Source organism: Tinamus guttatus, unplaced genomic scaffold, assembly GCF_059628265.1.
Source record: "Tinamus guttatus ecotype Peru unplaced genomic scaffold, ASM5962826v1 Tinamus_guttatus_pri_ptg000459l, whole genome shotgun sequence".
NCBI lineage: Eukaryota > Metazoa > Chordata > Aves > Tinamiformes > Tinamidae > Tinamus > Tinamus guttatus.
In genome coordinates this window covers 5,039,533-5,058,751 of record NW_028288993.1, presented here as the reverse complement: position 1 = coordinate 5,058,751, position 19,219 = coordinate 5,039,533, and the positions used below count along the sequence as shown (strand labels likewise).

The 19,219-nt window shown below is 51.2% G+C and overlaps 1 protein-coding gene across 1 annotated transcript in view; it reads left to right on the top strand.

Moving 5' to 3' along the window:
• Positions 1-19,219, top strand: part of BCR (BCR activator of RhoGEF and GTPase) — an 81,166-nt gene that overhangs the window by 46,072 nt on the left and 15,875 nt on the right. Inside the window, exons 3-11 of the mRNA XM_010217407.2 lie at positions 1,825-1,929; positions 2,393-2,578; positions 6,078-6,185; positions 7,886-7,946; positions 8,820-8,872; positions 9,209-9,349; positions 16,273-16,394; positions 17,457-17,625; positions 18,701-18,820. Of these exons, the coding sequence (XP_010215709.2) occupies positions 1,825-1,929; positions 2,393-2,578; positions 6,078-6,185; positions 7,886-7,946; positions 8,820-8,872; positions 9,209-9,349; positions 16,273-16,394; positions 17,457-17,625; positions 18,701-18,820 (1,065 nt within the window). The remainder of the gene's footprint in view (positions 1-1,824; positions 1,930-2,392; positions 2,579-6,077; positions 6,186-7,885; positions 7,947-8,819; positions 8,873-9,208; positions 9,350-16,272; positions 16,395-17,456; positions 17,626-18,700; positions 18,821-19,219) is intronic.

The following is a 19,219-nucleotide window of genomic DNA, read 5'->3' as shown; positions in this document are numbered from 1 at the left end:
ATCTTTGTTGAACATCTTGGGGCTGGCTTTGGTGGTTACGTGTTTACAGCGTGCCTGGCAAATGGTCCGTGTGTTGCACGTCCAGGCACTCTTTGTGCAGAGATCTTAAGGAACAGTCACAGTCCTGGTACATGGTAGGCACGCAGGGTCTGCTGCGGCTGTCGTTTTACCAGGTAGTTTATCACAGGCGGTGTGATTTTTCTTTTCCTCTCTTTTATTTTTTCATATATTCTGTCTGTGACTGTTGAATTCCAAGCACCTGCTTCCTTTGAGATGCCCTTTCAGAATTTAAAAGGTGCTGTGCGGCTTACTGAGCCTCCCTGAAGGAGGCTTCCATGTCCTACCTGACTGGGGTGTAAATTTTATTCGTTTCCTTAGAACAGCTTCTGTCTGCCACTTGCATTTGAGAGGTGTTGGTGGTATTTGACACCTTACGCAATTTTTATAAAGTAGCTGCCGCAAAGCCTTTTAGACTAGAAAATAGCTTGTGCAATTTAATGAAAGCGTTGAGAAATCAGGGCGGTTATTGATGAGCCCGAATCCCAAAATATCTGGAAGCGTGAGGCTCCGTTTCGTTCTTAGTGCGGCGTGTGGGCTCCGAATGCTGTAGTTGCTGGAAGCATTTACCTATGGAGAAGCTCTCTCCCTCCATAATGAGCCTCATACATACATCCGCGGGGTTCAGAGCGTAGGAACGTAACTAAATGGGATTTTTTATCAGCTCTAGAAGGGCTTTATGCTCAGCCAATGGAGTGGAGCATAGTGTTATGCTTCCTAATCCTCCTGCTGCTGAAATCAATAGCCAAAGATTCCTCTGAATATTAAGAGGAGGAGCGGGAGCCCCAGACAGCCTACCCAGAGCCCTTGGAAAGTGTTTGCTTTTTTCAGATCTAACTATTGACTCTCCTCTCAATGACACTCAACAGTCTAATAAGGTTAAAGGAATTAGAAAAAGACCCTTCTGTGCATTAGAGAAATAAAAAGACCTGGAAATAAGACTCTGTAAAAGTAGGATGGTTTTGATTATTTATAAGCTTTGCTGGTTGGGCACTTTTTTTTCCCCAACCTTATAGAAATATTTAATTCCACTTTATCAGGTTAAATATTCTTTTCAGGAAATGCCATTAAGAGGAAGGGGAATTGAAACTAGCAGAAGAGTTACTGCTTCTCTTAACACTAAATTTTAATCTTCCCCAGTGTACACACTTGCCCATGGATGTATTTTTTCTCTCTCTTCCTTCAGCTGTTTTGGTGAAGTAGTGCCTCATGGAGGCTCAGTAAGAAAATCAGCACGTGCTTTCCAAGCAGGGCTGATTCTTCCAGCCACAGACTAAAATTAAACGTGGTGCAAGAGGGCACTGAAAACGCCTTAGTGAGCAGTAGGGAGTGGGAGAAAGAACAGCACTGAGCTGGAGTCGTTTTGTGTCCGTCACCTCTGTACGGAAAACTCTGCACAGAGAAACATGCAGCCTTGGAGCACGATCATGGAGAGCTGCTGGGGTGGAGGGAGTGAATAGCACCTAACCAAAGGTCCCCAAGAGCTGAGTAGGAGGAATAAGGTCTGAATTTTGAAGTCTTGAATTTTCAGTTGCATGTGGAGTCTGGGAATCTAACTGAGGCACCAGCACTGGGTGACTAAAGCTGTGAGTTGCCTGCTAAGTGGCATCAGTTGCTGGTGAATAAAAATCTGTCAGAATGGTTTTATCACTATATATATTTGCAGAAACTGGGCACTGAGCACTTTCTTTGCAAGTAAATTAAATAACCAAGATGGCTGTGGTGCACTTTCAGGGGTTTGTTTTATTTCTAACAATCTCTCCATAGAGTGAACCAGACTTGGAGAAAGGCTTGGAGATGAGAAAATGGGTCCTGTCGGGAATCCTGGCTAGTGAGGAGACCTACCTGAGCCACCTGGAAGCTCTGCTGCTGGTAAGTGCAGGCAGCGGGTGCCGTCCTGAACACTCGGCTTCAGCAATTCCCAGGACTTCCCGGTTGTCTCTTGGTCACCGTGTGCAGTGGTGCCTGTTGTTCCCGTTGGAAAAGGAGAGGCCTAAGGAAAGGCCTGGATCTGGCTCACCCAAGATGTTTTTTTGTGCATCCAGGAGCCCAGTCTCTCAGTATCCTGTGATAATTATCACTTGGATGGAGATTAAGGAAACACAGTGCAAAGGGATTTTAATCACACCATTAATGGCCTAGGAAAATCCACAAACCTTGGGTGCCTGATCCCCATGAGAACATTTGTTCATGTCTCACTTTTGGGAGTTGTGTGAATGCAAATTTTGCTGATTAATTGGATGAAAAACAACTCTTCAGAGGGATATGTTATGACGTGGCCGGGGTGATTGTACTTGGTTTGCATGGTAACAATTTCCTTGATTCCTTGTTTTAGCCTATGAAGCCTTTGAAAGCAGCTGCCACCACTTCCCAGCCTGTGCTGACTAGCCAGCAGATCGAGACCATATTCTTCAAAGTGCCTGAGCTCTACGAGATCCACAAAGAGTTCTACGATGGGCTCTTTCCACGAGTGCAGCAGTGGAGCCATCAGCAGCGTGTCGGGGACCTCTTCCAAAAGCTGGTGAGCGGGGCGGCATCGCCAAGGCTCCTCGCAGCTCTCGAGCGTTTCCGCGGTGCTGCTGCGCCTCCCGCCAGTCTCTGCGTAGGCTGAGGGGAGGAAAGCCTGGGGCTGGGTGAGACAGCAGCCTCCTGGCTTTGCCTCACTGCCGTGAAGGGCAAAAGCAGCCGTTTCATTGCCTTTAATTAAAGGCTCCGTTGAGACTAGGCCAGTAATACAAACATCGTTTTACAGAAAGCCCCAATCTCCAGGGTGTCTGCACTGTCATCAAGCCATTTGCTTGAGAGGAAGGTGGTGTTAAAAGGGTGTTTTTTAATACTGGCAGCAAAGTGTTTCTCCTCTTTGCTGAGCTCCCTCTTGTGCATTCGCCTTCTCTCTGTGGTGTTTTGCTCTACCTTGAACTGCTTCTTTTCTCTTTTATGGTCATCACCTTTGGCTTTGTCTTCCTACCACCATCTTGGCCTTGATGTTCCTCCTGCCGCTGTGCTGATGCGGTGAATCTTTTGCTGAGGCTCCTCCAAGCAATTTCAGCAAAATCCTCTGAGTGCAGAACAGGACAAAGACATATAAAGCATCTTCCCGAGGCTGAATTCAAATTGCTGAGTTTCTGAGCCAGATGACAAATTGTTTGCATTCTAGGAGATTCCTTTGCCCCCCCTTAGCCTCTCCCCTAGTGTGTGCAGAAAGCGAAGGATTAAAGGAGCTGCTTTTTCCTTTTAGAAAATAAAAGAATCTCTGCATTCCTGAGGTGCCTCCAATTCTCAGGACAGGAGTGACATTCCAGTGTGGGGTTTATTGGATAGGGAGTGCATTTTATCAGGGTCACTCGATTGTTAGCAGCTGTGTAGCCCAGCGTCCCTTCATCCCCTATGGAGGGGGAGATGGGCCTGGAGGATGATGATTTCCATGCGAACCAGCAGCTCAAGATCCAGCTATGGAGCCTGCCTTTCACTGCCAGCATATTTTAGTCCGGAGGGGGTGAAGCTGGTGCCTTAGTGAGTAGCTCGTGGTGTGCAATTTGAGCAACCAGTTTACAAAGACAAATCCACCTGCTGCTGGTTGCTGAAGCCAAAATGCACAAGATTGCTGAAAGTGGAAACTTGACTGCACTGAAATGATAGGGCAATAACGAACGTAGCACTAATTGAAGAAGATATGTTCCGTACTGCTTCTGGCTTCCAAGCAAGCTTTGACTCACTGTACTACTACTAAGGCCTTTATTTAAGACTTCTTTGGTGATGGGGATCACAGGTCTAGGCATCAGGCTCTTCTGGCACTCTTATTTTGTGTTCCCAGATTTTTTTTTCTTTTTAACAGAAAGAATAGTTTTGATGGCTTAGTGTTGGAGGCAAAGAAGCAAATCACCTTACTACAGGCAGTTCTGAGCTACCTTAGCAGCCTGTTTCTGGTGGTTTGGTACAGTACCAGTGGGAGTTGTGAACTCGTTGCTAGATGAGTTAGAGCTAATCGTTCCTGCAGGCAGCTGGAAGCAGCTAGATGTGAGAGACAGCAAAAGCACCAGGCATTAGGAGGCATCTAGACAGGATGTTCATCAAATACTTTGGAACAGACTTGTTTACTGCTGGTCATGTCATGCAATCTGATGATAAACCCTGGAATCCTTGTTATTATCCCGAGGTCCCTGGAAGCAATAATTTTCTTTAATATCTTGTAAAGCAAAGCACTGTAGATGGAAGTTGAAGACAGTGAACGAAGGAGTTTCAGAACTGCTTGTGATCTTCCAAGAAAAATGAGCCATTTGTCATGTCGGTGACGGGTAGTCCATGTTTTTCCAAGTGTAACTAAGGGGAGTGTAAAGGGCAGTGGGGAAGATGGGAAAACATCAGTAATGGGATGAAATATGCTTTTCACTTTTGTGAAAATCTTTTGAAAAATATATATTTCTTTTAATCAGGAAAGAAACACTTTAGTTCCTTAGGAGTGAAGAAATATTTAACAAAACAAAAAATATTATCACTAATAGTTTTCAGAAACAGCAAATACTTTTTTTCTTTTTAACTGAAAACCGCTTTTTTAATCAAAGCTCTTTTGCTTTTCCGTGTGTCCTTTTTAAAAGAGAAAGGAAAAACTTAAACCAACATTAGAATTCTCTGTAAACTTTATTGCTACTTTTTTAATGGAAAATGTTTTTGCAACAGCATGCTTAGAAAAGGAGAGCGAAAGCTTAGATAGACTGTTTAGGAGTACTAAGAAATGAAAAAAACACACAGGAACAGAGAAGCTCTGGAGCTTTGCTGTGTTGCTGGCATCAGCCGAGCACGGATGTCCTAAGCCCTGCAAACGAGCAGTAATTCTGACAGCTGCTTCTGCAGGGAATGGTGCCCCGTGGCAGCTCCAGATTTCATTCTCTCCACTCTGCTGGGGCCAGATCATCCCTGGCATAAGTGAGCACCATTTGACTTTGCCCCGACCGTGTCATTTTGCATGAGGGTTGAGATTAATTCCTAATCTTTCTGTAAAATATGCCCTGGGCAATAGCTTGCTGTTCTTTTGCCTCTGTTAGCTGGAGAAATTGTGCAGGGAATGTTCTCCTGAGAATGGCCTCCTTTCTCCCATCGTCTTGGGGCCGGAGCTCTGGAAGAAGGGAGCTGGCAAGTTTTTCTGGGGGAAAGCTGTGTTTTAGTGTTGCCCTTTGCAGCGCTGCTGGGCACGCGCTGGGAGCACGCTCAGCTGCCGAGGTGTCTGCAGCTCTGCAACACAAAAACCGCCCTGCAATCCAGACGGGCTTGGAAGCATCCCAGGGATTTCCCAAGCTGGATCTTATGTTCTCTGGCATGAATATGGCTGCAATGCAAAAGTCAGCAAACAGGATCAGTGCTAAGACCCAGTGATTAATAATGGCTTATTGCTGGACTCTGAGGCCTGCTATATCTTCATCTGCACCAAGGCATATTCCTCCTGCTGGGAAAGCCAGGCCGTTTGCTGCTGCAGCCCCTGCCTTCCGAGCAGACAGACCAGGCTCTCACTCCCTTCGGTATTTGCAGCGCTCTCCTGCCCTTATAATGGTGTTTGCTAATGCAGATACAGGTTAGGATCTGGGTTTGTTTTACCACGTTCCCCCAAGCACACAGAAGCCAACAAGTAGCTGGGGTCACATTTGTGCTGCTAGGGCTGAATCATTCCTGTCTGATTCATGTTTTGTGGCAAATAACCAGCAGCTCCTATTACATCCAAGAGCTAAAATATTAATAGATACTAATCAGGCAGTCCGGAAGGGAAAAATAGATGGCAGTAATAAGGATGTGTCATCCTCCCAGGCCGGTAAAGTGAACTTGTCCAGGGTGGATGGAGCTGGATGCATGGCAGCACCTGCTTCAGTTTAAGCAAAGCTGTCGGGCCAGAGCCGTGTTTCCAGCCCTGCTCAGCACTCCCTGAGGTTCCCCGGGCTGAAGGAGCACGGTCTGATCGTTACACCCTCCGGCTGGCCGCCCCAAGCCGTCGTCTTCCCCAGCGCTCACGCGTTCCGCTTTGCTTCCCGCAGGCCAGCCAGCTGGGAGTGTACCGGGCCTTCGTGGATAACTACGAGGTGGCCATGGAGACGGCCGAGAAGTGCTGCCAGGCCAACGCGCAGTTTGCCGAGATCTCGGAGGTAACGGCGCGGCGCCCGGCACCGCGAGCGGCCGCATCGGACCAACGCGGCGCTGCCGCCCGCCCCGCCAGCAGCGCCGCTGCCTGGGGCTGGGGCGCCGCGAGTCCCCGCGGACACGGTGCTTCAGCCCGGCTCCTAACGGGAGTGAGGCTCCGGCCTCGGAGAGCGTATCCATAGGCAGCCCTCAAGTGCTCCCCCCAGGGAATCCTGCCGTAACAACCAGCCCTGCTCTGAACTTCCCAGTGCTGGGCTGCCTTCATGTGCTCCTAGAAGGAAAATCAAATTTGAGCAGCTGATGTATTTCTCTGGCTAATGGGGATGCTGAGTCTCATATAAAAGACCACCCTAATGGCTGGCACTAGGTCTGTCAGGGGAGCTGCAGGCTTTGCCGGCTTGGAGAGGAGGAGAGGGCAGCACTGGGAAGCCTTCTGTTTAAAACTGCAAGCGAGTCAGGCATAATCTTTAATGTTATGCGTTGGGCTGCTCTGATTTCCTTCCTTTGGGGAGAGCGCTCGGTGCCAAAGCGCTTTGAAGGCTTCTTCAGGCTTCCCAGGCCCCCAGTTCTGCCTACAGTGCCCGGTCTCCTTGCAGTGCAGTGAGTATATCTTGAAGTCAGCTGCCAAGAAGACATGAACTTCACACGGGTGTCCTTGAAAACAAGCAGATAAATAATCAGAGCTGGATAATATTGGGGGCGTTTATTTGGGGGGGAGGGGGAAGTTAGTGAGGACACACAATATTGCACATCCTTCAGAATTGCATGAGAAAGGTGAAATAAAACATTCCCTCTGTGTGCTGAAATGAGACCAGCCTGTTGGCATCTGCTGTGCTACTCAGGAGTGCAAATGTTTCCATTTCCTCCTTTCCTGAGGGTTTTCCCCAGGTTCTGCCTCTTTATCTGGCCACTTCCCTCCTCCAGTTGTACCAGCTCATTAGTAAAGTAGCTTCACCAGCGCTTACTTTTCTTTCAGTGCTAAGCTCCATCCTATAGATTTTTCCATTTATTAATAATAATATATCAATAGTATTACAGTAGTCCCTAGGAAACAGAATGGAGATTAAGGTCCCCCAGTGCTCCATGTAAATTTTGCTTTTTCCTGAAGGGTAATTCTGAAATCCTGACAGTACCTACTGTTTTGGGAGTGATGGTGCATTTGTGTTTGTGTCCTGCTGAGGACTTCAGCGCACTTCCAGCATGTTAATGCACAGAGCCTCATGGTGCCTGTGCAAAGCCGAAAGTCGCAGCTATTGCTCCTTTTCTGCCATGAACAGAGAACTGATTTGTCCAAGGTCAGTCAGCTCTGGGCAGGTATAAGGGGGGCAGACTCCCTGTCCTCTACTTTATTTATTGGTGGTGTACACGTGCTGTGACAGTGGCCAGGCCTTTATGGCCCTGTCTTTCTCTGCAGGTGATTAACAACTGCACCTTCCCTGTGTGGATGGTTCCTTGTGTTGCTGCATCTTTGTTACATGCCCTCCTAAGAAACTTGCTTTATATTAGAGACGCATGGGTTCCGTGACATAGCAGTGGTGGCTTTACCAGTAGAAAAGCACATTTTTCCTTCACTGCCTTGGCCAGCAATAGGACTTTCCTCTGTGCTGGTCAGGCTCTCCCTTGGAGGAGCAGAGAGTCTCTTAGTTCATACGTGATACTCCAAGTTGACTGATGTTTTGCTGTGTGGCTTTTCTTTTTCTTTCAGAATCTAAAGGCTAGAAGCACAAAGGAGTCTAAAGATCAGACGACGAAAAATTCCTTGGAAAGTGAGTGATCATGCAGAGGAGTCTGTGGTTTGTCAGGACTGTGCGGGGGCTGTTGCCAAAACCTCCACGTCCCCTTTGTTGAAATGAATGCCGGGAGGTTATGGAGCCTCTCCTGGCTCTGCCTGGGGAGGCAGCTCTCGTTTGCTCATGGCAGAGCACCGTAAGCACACGCAAGCGTGAGGAGCCCCTGGCTAGCTTAAAACCTGAGCAAGCCCTGTGGGCAACAACAGGCAGAGCACAGGATTGCCATGATCTTAGGAGAGTGGCAGTGCAAATGTCAGCCTAAAAGTACTTTTATGTATTTTTTTTTCCTTAGGGTAGCACCTAGTGAGCCTGGCTGAGATCAGGTTCCCATGTACTTGTCTTTATACATGCACAGAGTAAACGATAGCCCGTGTTCCAAGGTTCTTCCTTCCCAACTCACATGAGAGCTAATTCCATTCCTTTTTTGGCCTGTAGTCAGGTTTTAGAAGCACCCGACAGTGTCCTGCTGCACTCCAGAAGGCAGGGACGTGCTGCCAACCTTTCCAAACCTCCATGGCAACTTGGAGAGCACAGGGCCCGATGCTGACCCGTGGGAGCAGGCAGGGTGCCAGGGAGGTGCCGGGCTGTGCAGTCCTTCCCTGCCACCTCGTGAGCCCCTCGCTTGCCCTTGCACTGGACGCGCTCACACAGGAGCATCTGTGTTTCCTCTGTGCACTCCTCTGTGCTTCCTTGCCTGTGGAGCACATTAACCTTCGAGAATTTCCTAATTTTCTAGTAGCTCGTTAGCACTAAACCTGCACCCATGTGTTGAGTTGCACTGGGCAGGTGGCTTGGTGGGGGCTGTACTGAAGTGGCTCCTTTTCTCACGTTCCTGCTCTCTGTTCCCAGCTCTGTTATACAAGCCAGTGGACCGGGTGACGCGCAGCACGCTCGTCCTGCACGTAAGTACCTGAAGGACAGTGCTCAAGCTCTAGGCCCCTTAATTCCCTATTTTCTTGTCCCTTTAAATTTTCTGTGGAGCTGCAAGACTGCAAAAATTAAGCTGAAAAGAGGCATATGAGCCTCTTTTCTTTGCATTGAGGAGAGGAAGTCCATAAGTAGGATCATAGATAGGCCTCTCCAGTGGTGGTACTGAGAAGTACAGGGCATAGTCCTCTCCCTCTGTAGATACAACTTTAATCTGTAAGAAGGGGCTGGAGAAATGATCTGGTTAGAGGACCTCAGAGCCTTCTCCTTGGCAGCGTTGGTGACGGTGCTGTTGTTCTCCCCGGTGGCAGGATTTGCTGAAGCACACTCCAGTGACCCACCCTGACCATCCCCTCCTGCAGGACGCGCTGCGGATCTCGCAGAACTTCCTCTCCAGCATCAACGAGGAGATCACTCCCCGCCGGCAGTCCATGACCGTGAAGAAGGGGGAGGTGAGTCCTCCTGCGCTGGGTATTTTGTCAGTTCCCAAATCCAGGTTGCGCATTTCTGCGGAGCGGGCCGGGAGCGCACGCTCCCTGCTTGCTTGTTGCTAAGATACAGTTGGCGCAGTGTCCTTGTTCTCCAAGCGTGTAGTACAGCTCTCCTGTTTTCTGCTTGGAAAACTCTTTGGAAATCCAGAGGAAAAGTACGTTTTGAATTTTGGCCTTAGCATTGTTGTAATTATTTGTTATACGTCATCGCTCTAATGCGTATTCATATTCCTAGGCATACAGAAGAATTTGTATTTTTACCTGTAAATGGAAACCAAACAGAATGTCTGGGAGGAGAAAAAGGGAAGGATACATCTGAAATCGCAAAAAATTAGGAAAGAGCAACAGCCCCAGCAGTTCTCCATGGTCTTCATTCTGTCATTGAAGTTCACTTTGTGAATGCTTGTTTCTAAAGAATGATGTTGTAAACAGAACTAGGAAACAAAACAAACGGATTAGGTTGGGAGCGTTAAGGGAGGGTCTAAGGGTGTGATACAACTCTCTGTTCTGCTGGCAATTGGACTGGGCCTGGAAAGCACTAAAATGTGCAGATCCCTCACCTGCGTGTGCTGTTGTGCAAGAGAAGTGTAGAATTGCCCAAGAGTGGAGCCCTGCAGGCTTGGCTGTACCTGAGTCATCTGCCTTGGAATTCATTAGAAGGGAAGATGGTCCTTTCTGCATAAGGGCCGGGCCTGACAGAAGTGTTAAGAGACAGAGGTAGGAGGCTGGATGGGAGGGAAGTGCAGCCCAAATGCCAGCGCGTATGTAAGCAGGATTGCGGTGTCAGGGGCACTGACAATCAGAAGTGACCTGTACGGAAACAGCTCTTAAGCAAACACGAGTTTGTTAGCTTAAAGTGGACCTTCAAGATGTATCCACAAATCCTGTGAGTTAAGCACACTTGCTTTTAGCTGTTAGACTGATTTTCAGCTGCAGAAGCTACAGGGCTGGGAATTGGGTGCGCCGATTGTTCTGTAACTGCTGCTTCTGGTCCTGTTTTGTCAGCTGAGGAAGACTGTGGTGAGGAGAGGAGGGCCCGAGCAGCTGGAGGCTGAGGGAGCAGCGCGGGCAGCAGCCACCAGGGCTGTCGGGGCAGTAGAGGCCTCGTTCAGGCTGATGCTGGTAGAGCCCGAGCAGGCGCCGCTGGCTGCGGTGGCCCCTCGCAGGGGAGGCAGCGCTCCGTGCTCCCCGCTTGCCCCTCAGCATCTCAGTGAGGGCTGTGGGCTCGGAAGGGTGTCACGCAGAGTCCTGATGAGGGACCTGAGCCCAAGTGGATCATCCTCATGATGTCTCTTCGGAGAGGTGTGTTTGTCAGGCCCGGAAGGGCAGGACGGGGAGGCTGTTGGGGTTGGGCTCAGCCTGGGGGGCTGGTGCTTTCACTGACCCCGCATGCAATGGGGAGGGAGAACAGAGGACAACCCACACTGGGTGCTGTGACCACGCGGCAGGGGACTGGGAGCCCTTGTGCCCCCCTCACCTGGGCCATGCATGGTCAGAGCTGAGGCCAGGGCAGAAGGGGCTCGTTCTGGTGCTTCCCGTTTGCTGTCACCCCGGGAATCTGCTCATGGTTGCTTCCCTCGGGCATTGGGCACCAAGATCCCGCATCTTTTTCAGAGGGGCAGTGTCCTGGGTGGACACGAGTGGCTCCTGGCTGCTCTACGTGGGTTACCAGCAGCTGCTGCTTCCCACAAGCCCCTCTGCCTGGGGTCGGAGACGGGTTTTGTTTGTGTCTGTAAATCTTCCCTTTGCTGCTTATCCCTTCCTCCCACTCCCCTGCGTGTGCCTTCCCCGGGGTGACAGGGCAGTGTGCAGTTTGCAGCTTGTAATTGACTGCTCTCGATGCATAATGCATTTTTTATTTTAATGAATCACCAGCTTGCTTTGATGGCGCTTTTTTTGCATTATTTTTTCTTTCTCCCATTGAAATTTCCTTGGTGGAAAGGAAGGAGGGAAAACAACCCTCTCCCCTCACGTATTGCCTAGGTGCTGATCTCAGTTATCTTTTTTCGCCAGTCCTTGCCTTTTATGTGGAACGTTTCTCTCCTTCGGGTGCAGCACAGGGAGGAGTCACATCTCCTTTGCCAGCCTCTCGCTCCGGCTCTCCCGTACCTGATCGCTTTGAACCGGGGAGAGCAGCCCCTGGTTAATCTCCCTGGCGACAGGCTGCTGCGGAGAGGCGTGCGGGTCGGGATCGAGCACAGCCTCATCAGCACCATCCTCGTTCCTCCGCACAGGGGATGTCCTGCTTGGGGGCACGGGCTCAGTCCGCCTTCCCGTCGTGTGTCCTTCCAGCCCCACAGCCCTGCTGGGCTCGGGGAACTCTTCTCCCGTTCCAGGTTGATGTGTAAACCGGACATTTTCCATGCCACATGCACCTGGTAGAACTGGCGGGCCTGAATGAACGTTTCAGGTAGGCCATGAAGGGGGTAAAACTGCTGCCAAAGGCACAGAAATGGCTACGCTGGTGGGTGAGCTGAGGATGCAAGCTGGGATTAGGGGAATACTGAGAACAGTGTGGCCCTTTCTAGTGTTTCTGGCTAGTTCAGCCCTTTCTTGCCCAGCAGGAGCTACTGAAACTGCTAAGATCACAGAGCTGCTTTGGGAGAAGAAGGTCCCTTTCTTGCTTGCTGCTTGTCCAGTGATGCTCTTTGCAGGGTTTCTGCTGGTTTTAGCCACCCGAGATCACATTTGGGTCAGCTTATACTGCTGGGGACATTGTCCTTCCCCAGTCCTGCAGAGAAGAGGCTGCTTGGCAGGCTGCTCTGCCATGTTTTCAGCGTGGCTTATAAGGGCTCCTTAGGCTCCCGTTTGGCTTGGTAGGGATTGTGAAAAGGAGAGGACAAAGAGGGTTTGCCAGGGGGCAGAAGTGCAAACTGGAGCCTTTGGAAAGCTGAGGACTGAGCTCAGACAGAGGCAGCCTGCGCAGCCTGAGGCCTAGTGCCTCCTGCCCCTGCAGGCCCTGGGCAGATGTTGGCAACAGAGCCCTCAAAAACGATCTTGGATACTTCACACTGCCTCACAGCTGGAGTCAGAGAGCTCCTGGTGACAACAGCTTTGAAAAAAAAGAAAGGCTATTGAAAAACTGCGAGCAGCCCGTTTAGCTCCCCAGGCAGAGCATCCCTTTATTCTGCAGAGCTGGTCTTGCGACACACACGCACATGAGGAATCATTTTCTTCCTACGCTCTGCAGAGAGCCAAACCAGCTCTTCCTCACTGACACACGCCAATACCCATCTCCTGCTTGTAGCCTCCTCCTCCTCCCGCGCCACACGCGTTCCCGTCCCTCCTGGGGCTCTCGCCCACACGTGCCGCAGGCCTCCGCTCTCGCCGCGGGCGCTCACGTGGGGACACAGCCCTGTGCAGAGCCGGGAGTCTGGACGAGCAGATTTCTGAATTCCGCTTGCAACATCCCTCGGACAAGCTGGTCTCCTGCTGCGCTTCCTGGAGTTGAATGGTACATGACAGCCGCAGGATTTATCACATGCAAACAGCACAAAAACACTGTGGGCTGATGAGCGTGCAGGTAGTCATGAGGAGGCAGTGGCAGAGACGGGCGGGGGAGGACAGCACAGCTGTAGGCAATGGAAAGGATATCCTGAGTAGCGAAAGAGCGGAGCGAGAGCTTGTTTGTCCCAGTGGAGGGGAGAAGAGGTGGGTGTGAATGTGAAGGGAAAGCAGGGCCTGCAAAGGAGACTTGCACTGCACCCAGGCAGGAGCTTCGCAGAAGTGCTGAGGAAGGTGCAGTCTGCAGGCCCTGGTTCAGTGGCTACAGATGATCCTCGTTCCCTCCTCTGTGATGCAGAATGGAAGTTTTGCCCCAGACTTCCTCCAGCTTCTTTCTCAGCTCAACCAAGCTCCTGGGCTGGGCAGCTGCCAGGCTTGGGGCTGTCTGAGGAAGAGGGAGCCGCTCCACCACCCTAGGGCCACTCCAGCACTAAGCCAGTGTTTTCTGGGGTGTTGCTTTGGTGCTTCTGTGGCCTCTGTGTCACACCAGGGTATTTTGAGAAACCTGTAGCACCTTCGGTGACTTTGGCAGATAGAATACCCTTGGGAACAAAATAGAGAGATGGTCTCCCCCATGCAGGGCTTTGTATGGCACATGGAGCAGGGTCTGCTGGCCCAAGGACCTCAGGTTTCACGAGACCCTCTCAGGCAAGAGGAGCTCCTTTAGGCCAGGTGAAGGAGCCAACCAACGTGGGCTTTGGTTCCCAGACTGCCACGGAGGCCCTTGGAGGGACTGGAGCAGGAGCAGCGGTGCTGGGGCGGGTGGGCTCGCAGGGCAGCGCTTTGGCATTGAGCGGGGCAACCAGGTAGGGAATCCTTTTGTTGTTTCCCTCTGACCCGCTGGAACTGTCTGACAAGATGAATCATTGGCAAGAAAGGATGTGACCCTTTGCTGGAACTGCTCTTCCTCCTCCTCCTCCTCCTGCTCAGCCCGCTGGTGTTGCGGAGCCCGGGGACGCTGCTGTGCCCAGCCGTAGCGAAAGTCCTGTTTTCCAAGAGATCCACCATCAAGCTCCATACCCTTGTCAGAAGAGATTTCCTCACTTGTTTCATGAACTTTCTCCTGCTTGCTTCTCCCCGGATGTTTGGTTGGCCATGGGTGGGATGTCTCCCCAGCTCCTTCCTGCAGGGAGACCTTCCCAGTGAGCTCATTAGTGAGAAGAAACAAAGAATGAAAGCTCTGGGTACCTTAATGATTCTCTGTGAGCTGCTGACCAAGTCCCTTCTATCTTCTACTTCTGTAAAAGGGTTTCCAGGCCCTGGGGCCTCTGCAGGGGCCTCTCTTCGCTTGCAGGACTCCGTTGTCAGCCAAGTGCTCTGGTTTAGATGCTGAGTCTGGGCTAGGGGCTGAGCCATGGTCCTTCATAACCCCCCAGCAGCGCTCGAGGGCCTGTGCCCTCCTTGGCCCGTGAAGGAGCACCAGGGCTGGCCATGTTGCAGGCTTGTCCCTGTCACCAGAGGCCTCTGCCCAGGAGGGAGGCAATGCCCAGCCCACTTTCTGCGTTGCTCTGTGGCATTTTGGGACCAGGAACTCTCCTCTCAGTGCTGAGCTGGGCTCCACTCACCCTTCTGCCGAGTCTCACGCACTGGCTGGTGCCAGGGGCCAGGTCTGGACCTGCCACATCACCTGTGCCCAGGTGGGCAAAGGCCGGTGTCACCGAGCAGCTGCGCAGCAGAGGTGAGGATGTCTCTGCACCCCAGGATGATGTGCAGAGGCTGCGCTGGCCCCAGGGAGCTGCTCACATGGCCTCAGGAGCTGAGCTGATTTGCAGCGTCATTAATGTGCAGCAGGTCTAGAAACCTGAGATGGGGGTTGGCTTGCTGAGAAAATCTCTCCTTGCTTCGTTATTTCTCCCAAATGAAATTCTCTGCAGCTGTGCAGAGCATTTTGCGACTGCCGTGACACCTCCTCCCTTTTATTGTTTAATTCCCAGCTGGATGCTCGCGGTGCGCTCCGACCCGGCGCTGCTGTGCGGGCAGGAGCAGGAAGGCCCGCGCAAGCGCGGCGGCAGCGAGACCTTCATGCAGGCAGGCACCCTCCCCAAAACCACCGAGGAGAAGCCAAGAGGATCACACCCACCTAAAAATAACCCTTAACATATGGATGCGCCGGCCTTTCGGAGCCAGAAGGAACAGGCTTTTGGCCCATATCAGGAGGTTTAGGGGGCTGTAGGATGGAACGTGGAAACAGGAATTGGCATCAAGGCCATTTGCCTCCCTCGTGTTCCCTGCCGGGGCCCGCTGGGCAGGGTGTTGCTAGGAGGGGACAGCCCGAGCAGGTCCCTGTCACCAGCCACGCACGGTATGTGTGAAATGTCCCTCCCGGCTCTACCGGGAGAGGCATCCTCAGCACTGGAATAGTGAGGAAGTGCTGAGGCCAGGAAAGGCATTTGTGCAGAGAAGCCTGTGGTGCCTTCCTTTACCAGCCCTGAAGCAAGGCAGCACTGGCAGTCATACATATTTGTGGGAAATAAATTTGTCCAGAGATGAAAATGGGTGGGAGGTTTCTGTTCCTGTGGCTGTGCTTGATCCTGCTGCCGGGACAGCTGGCCTTGAGCTGCCGCCTGGCTCCGCATGGCACGAGCTGTTCCCCTCCGCGCCGCACTCCAGCCGTCGCCTCCGTTAGCTATGGAGCGACCCCGAAGGAACTGGGAAAGAGGCGCTCTGCTCTCCAGCATGCTTCTTGTTTAGGAGGCCGTAAAGCTACCAGCGCCTGGAAATGGGAAGAATAAAAACACATCAGGGCTGGGAGCTTCTTTGCAGCCTCCAGGTTTGGAGGAATTTCATATAAAATGTAAAAGGGCTTTAAATAGGTATTTGGAAATAGGGAGCCTATCCAGATGGTCCTGTTCAAACACAGGCTGATGAGGGACTAGCAGTAGGTTTGCTAGAACCACACGTTCTCCAAGCATCGTCACTCAGGAGCACCTGTATTGAGGAGCGAGATGGGCCGGGTTGTGCAGAGCGGGTGCTGCTGCGGAACGTGGGCTCCTTCCCTGCGGAGCGCCGGGCTCCTTCCCTGCGGAGGCTGCGCTCCCTTCCGCAGCCGGACTCCAGAGAGGGGAAGAACCTGGGTGTGAAAGTGGAGTTTGCTGCTCCCTGCTGGTGTGTGGGGAGAGGAGGCTGCCCTGGCCTGGCGGTGACTCGAGGCCAAGGAAGCTCCTGCTCGGGCCCAGGGGACGGAGCAGAGGCCCCGGCTCTGGCTGCAGGTAGGTGAGGAGCTGCCGTCCCTTGGCAGCAGCAGGGGCAGAGCTGGCACCGTTTTACAGAACTGCTTCTTGCTGGAGTCCTGTCTAAGCTGGGTGAGACCGAGGGAGGCTCGGGGCCTTGTCGGGGCCCATCCTGCCCTAACTAAAATACCTGTTGTGCTTTCTCGCCAGCACCGGCAGCTCCTGAAGGACAGCTTCATGGTGGAGCTGGTTGAGGGGGCTCGCAAACTGCGACACGTCTTCCTCTTCACTGATCTCTTCCTCTGTGCCAAGCTCAAGAAGCAGATTGGAGGGTGAGGCTTTTCTTCTGCCACAGCTTCAGCAGGGTCCTGGGGTCAGGCAGCAATGACATTTCAATAGGAATACCCCAGACTTGAGTAACTACAGCCACACGTAGTCAGAAAGGACACGTCCAGCGAGGTAGTGCTGCCCATCGTGTGAGACCTTGGCTGCGTCCTGATCCCTTAGGAATTTTTTTTTTTAATTTTCCTTTTTCCTTTTCCTAAGAACCTTTCTAAGAAAAAGATACGCTTCAGCGTTCCTCATATTCTGGAAAAAAAGCCATTCATATTTTCTAACTCCCTTTCCGTTTTGTTACTGAGTTACTCATTTTGGCCTTGAAGCTGCAGGCAGTTAATTTTTACAGTAAAAAGGAGCAGGGGCAGTAAAGAGTCCCTCCTTCCCATCTGCTCCAGAGCGGACCTCTACAGTTTCATTGACATTTGTCAAAACTGAAGAGGAGGAGACTTGTTTAAGGAGAGGAGAGCTAAGATACCACATGAATGGCGAGAAGGGAAACCCCATTACGCTGGTGAAAGCAGTGGAGAGCAGCAATCATCACCTGTAGTTGCTGTCCCTCCTCCCTGGTTAGATTGCCCGGGGGTTTATGCACAAGCTTGTCTGTCCCCTGCCTTGCCCTAGGAGCTCAGGCAGGTGACACGTGGGTTGAGACCCACAGGTCCCAGCCCAGCACAGGCAGGACATGGCTGCTGAGCTCTGTCTTCACAGTGGCTTCAAATAACGAAAGGGTTGGACCAAAGCAGATTGCAAATGAGATTTGTGATTTCTTAGCATGAAAAGAACCAGCTAACACAGCAGCTTGCTTTCTTGTGTGCTGTACTGGCTGTTGGCCCTTCCAACTTTCTTGCTGGAAAGCAGCCCTTTACCAGACTTTTTTTTTTCACTTAGGAGTCAGATGGAGGTTGTTCCCATATCTCTGTTATGAACTGTAACAGGGAAGGATTTATGGGAGCAGGGAATGAGCATCCTCAACACCAGTAATGCTAAAGGTCTAGTGTATATAAAGGTATAATGCATATTATAAAGGTATATGAAAAATACTTTCTGTCTTTCAGGAAAAGCCAGCAGTACGACTGCAAATGGTACATCCCGCTCACGGACCTGAGCTTCCAGATGGTGGATGAGTCTGAGGCAGTGCCCAATATCCCACTGGTACCTGATGAGGAGCTGGATGCCATGAAGATCAAGATATCCCAGATCAAGAATGACATCCAACGAGAAAAGGTAGGATGAGTTGAGCACTCTGTGCCAAGTGCAGAACAGACTCTGTTCAGAAGTGTCTTTGCTGAGATGAGGTGCTGGTAGAAGCAGCATTCCCAGGGCTGTGTACAGGCAAGTCCTGCTAAGACTGACTCTTCAACAGATATTTGTGGGGCAGCTGTGGTAGAAGTGGCAAATGGAGCAATTCAGTGCCCCAGGAGATGTATGTTCCAAATACAATATTTGTATTTGGAACCAAATATTCTGATTGGACCAAATATTCTGACTGGACAGTCTAACATGGATGTACTGTCCCTGGCTGGGCTTCTCTTTCTTTGCAAGGCATGTTTTCTCGAGGCTGGTAGACTCCAATCCATCACGCTATCCGAAACAGAAACAAGCGTTTGAAAACTGAAACCTGCAGGTATGCAGAGCAGGATGTGAATAACACTACGTGTGCCATGAGAGGTTTATCCCCCGCAATTCCAAAGAAAACGCTTCTTACTCTGGCTGGCTTCCAGAGAGGGTTTCTTGGAAAAGAAGGTTCTAAGAGGAATCTTAAACCATGGAAGCTTTTTACTTAAAGGCTACAGGTGTCTAAGATATGAACTTCGGTGCCATCAGCAATGGATGTGGCTTGGCTTTGGGACTAGTCTTGTCTGAGAAAAGGCCTTGTGTTTAGGTGACTTCTGCTAAAATTATGTTGGCAGGTGGTGGATGGGGGAGCGCTCTGTCCCCAGAGCTGTGAGCTGCCAGTCCCCTCAGCTACGGTGTATACGGAGCCGTGCTGGAGCATTTCAGTGCCATGAAAATGGGCACAGCTCGGGCAGCAAGTGTACTTGGCATCAGCCTGCATCTGGGGTGGCCAGAATGGGGGCACAGAGCCAGCCTGGCTGCACAGATGTGACTTGGGCTGCAAAGCACCGTCTCCCTGAGGAGCTCGGAGCCCTGGGGATCCTGCTGACAGCATTTCTGCTGCTTGCAGCCACGGCCTTATTCAGAGAGGGAAGAGACTTTTGATCCCAAAGGCTGTGGATATTGGGGCAGCTGTTGGAGAATGACCTGTGCCTTCTCTCTCCCTTTCTCTCCTTCTCTCCAGAGGGCCAATAAGGGCAGCAAGGTCATTGAGAGGTTGAAGAAGAAGCTGTCAGAGCAGGAGTCCCTCCTGCTGCTGATGTCTCCCAACATGGCTTTCCGGGTACACAATCGCAATGGCAAGGTGAGCAGCTCCTCTGCTCTGCCACGGACCTCGTGTGCAAGACAGAAATCAAACCATGGGAGGTTGTGTTTCTATGCACTGTTGCATAATGAGACCTTATGGGTCTGTCTTATCCTTTAGCATCTGGCATGAAAACAGTAGTCACCAAACCTTTGCCTTCACCAAAGGCTGTGGAGACATCTTGATTCATGTGCATGGGACTTTGGCATTTAAAAAATAAAGTTAGAAATGGTTTCCCTACTTCAGCACGTGTCTGTGCTTGCAGCTGCCCTGGCAGCACAATGGAAGGTGCTTCCATGACCTGAGATTAGGTTCTGCAGCAGCTCTAGTCTCACTTTCAAGTTTGAGGCTTTGTTCACTCCTCCAGACTGCACACAGCATCCGGCCCCAGGGCTGCTG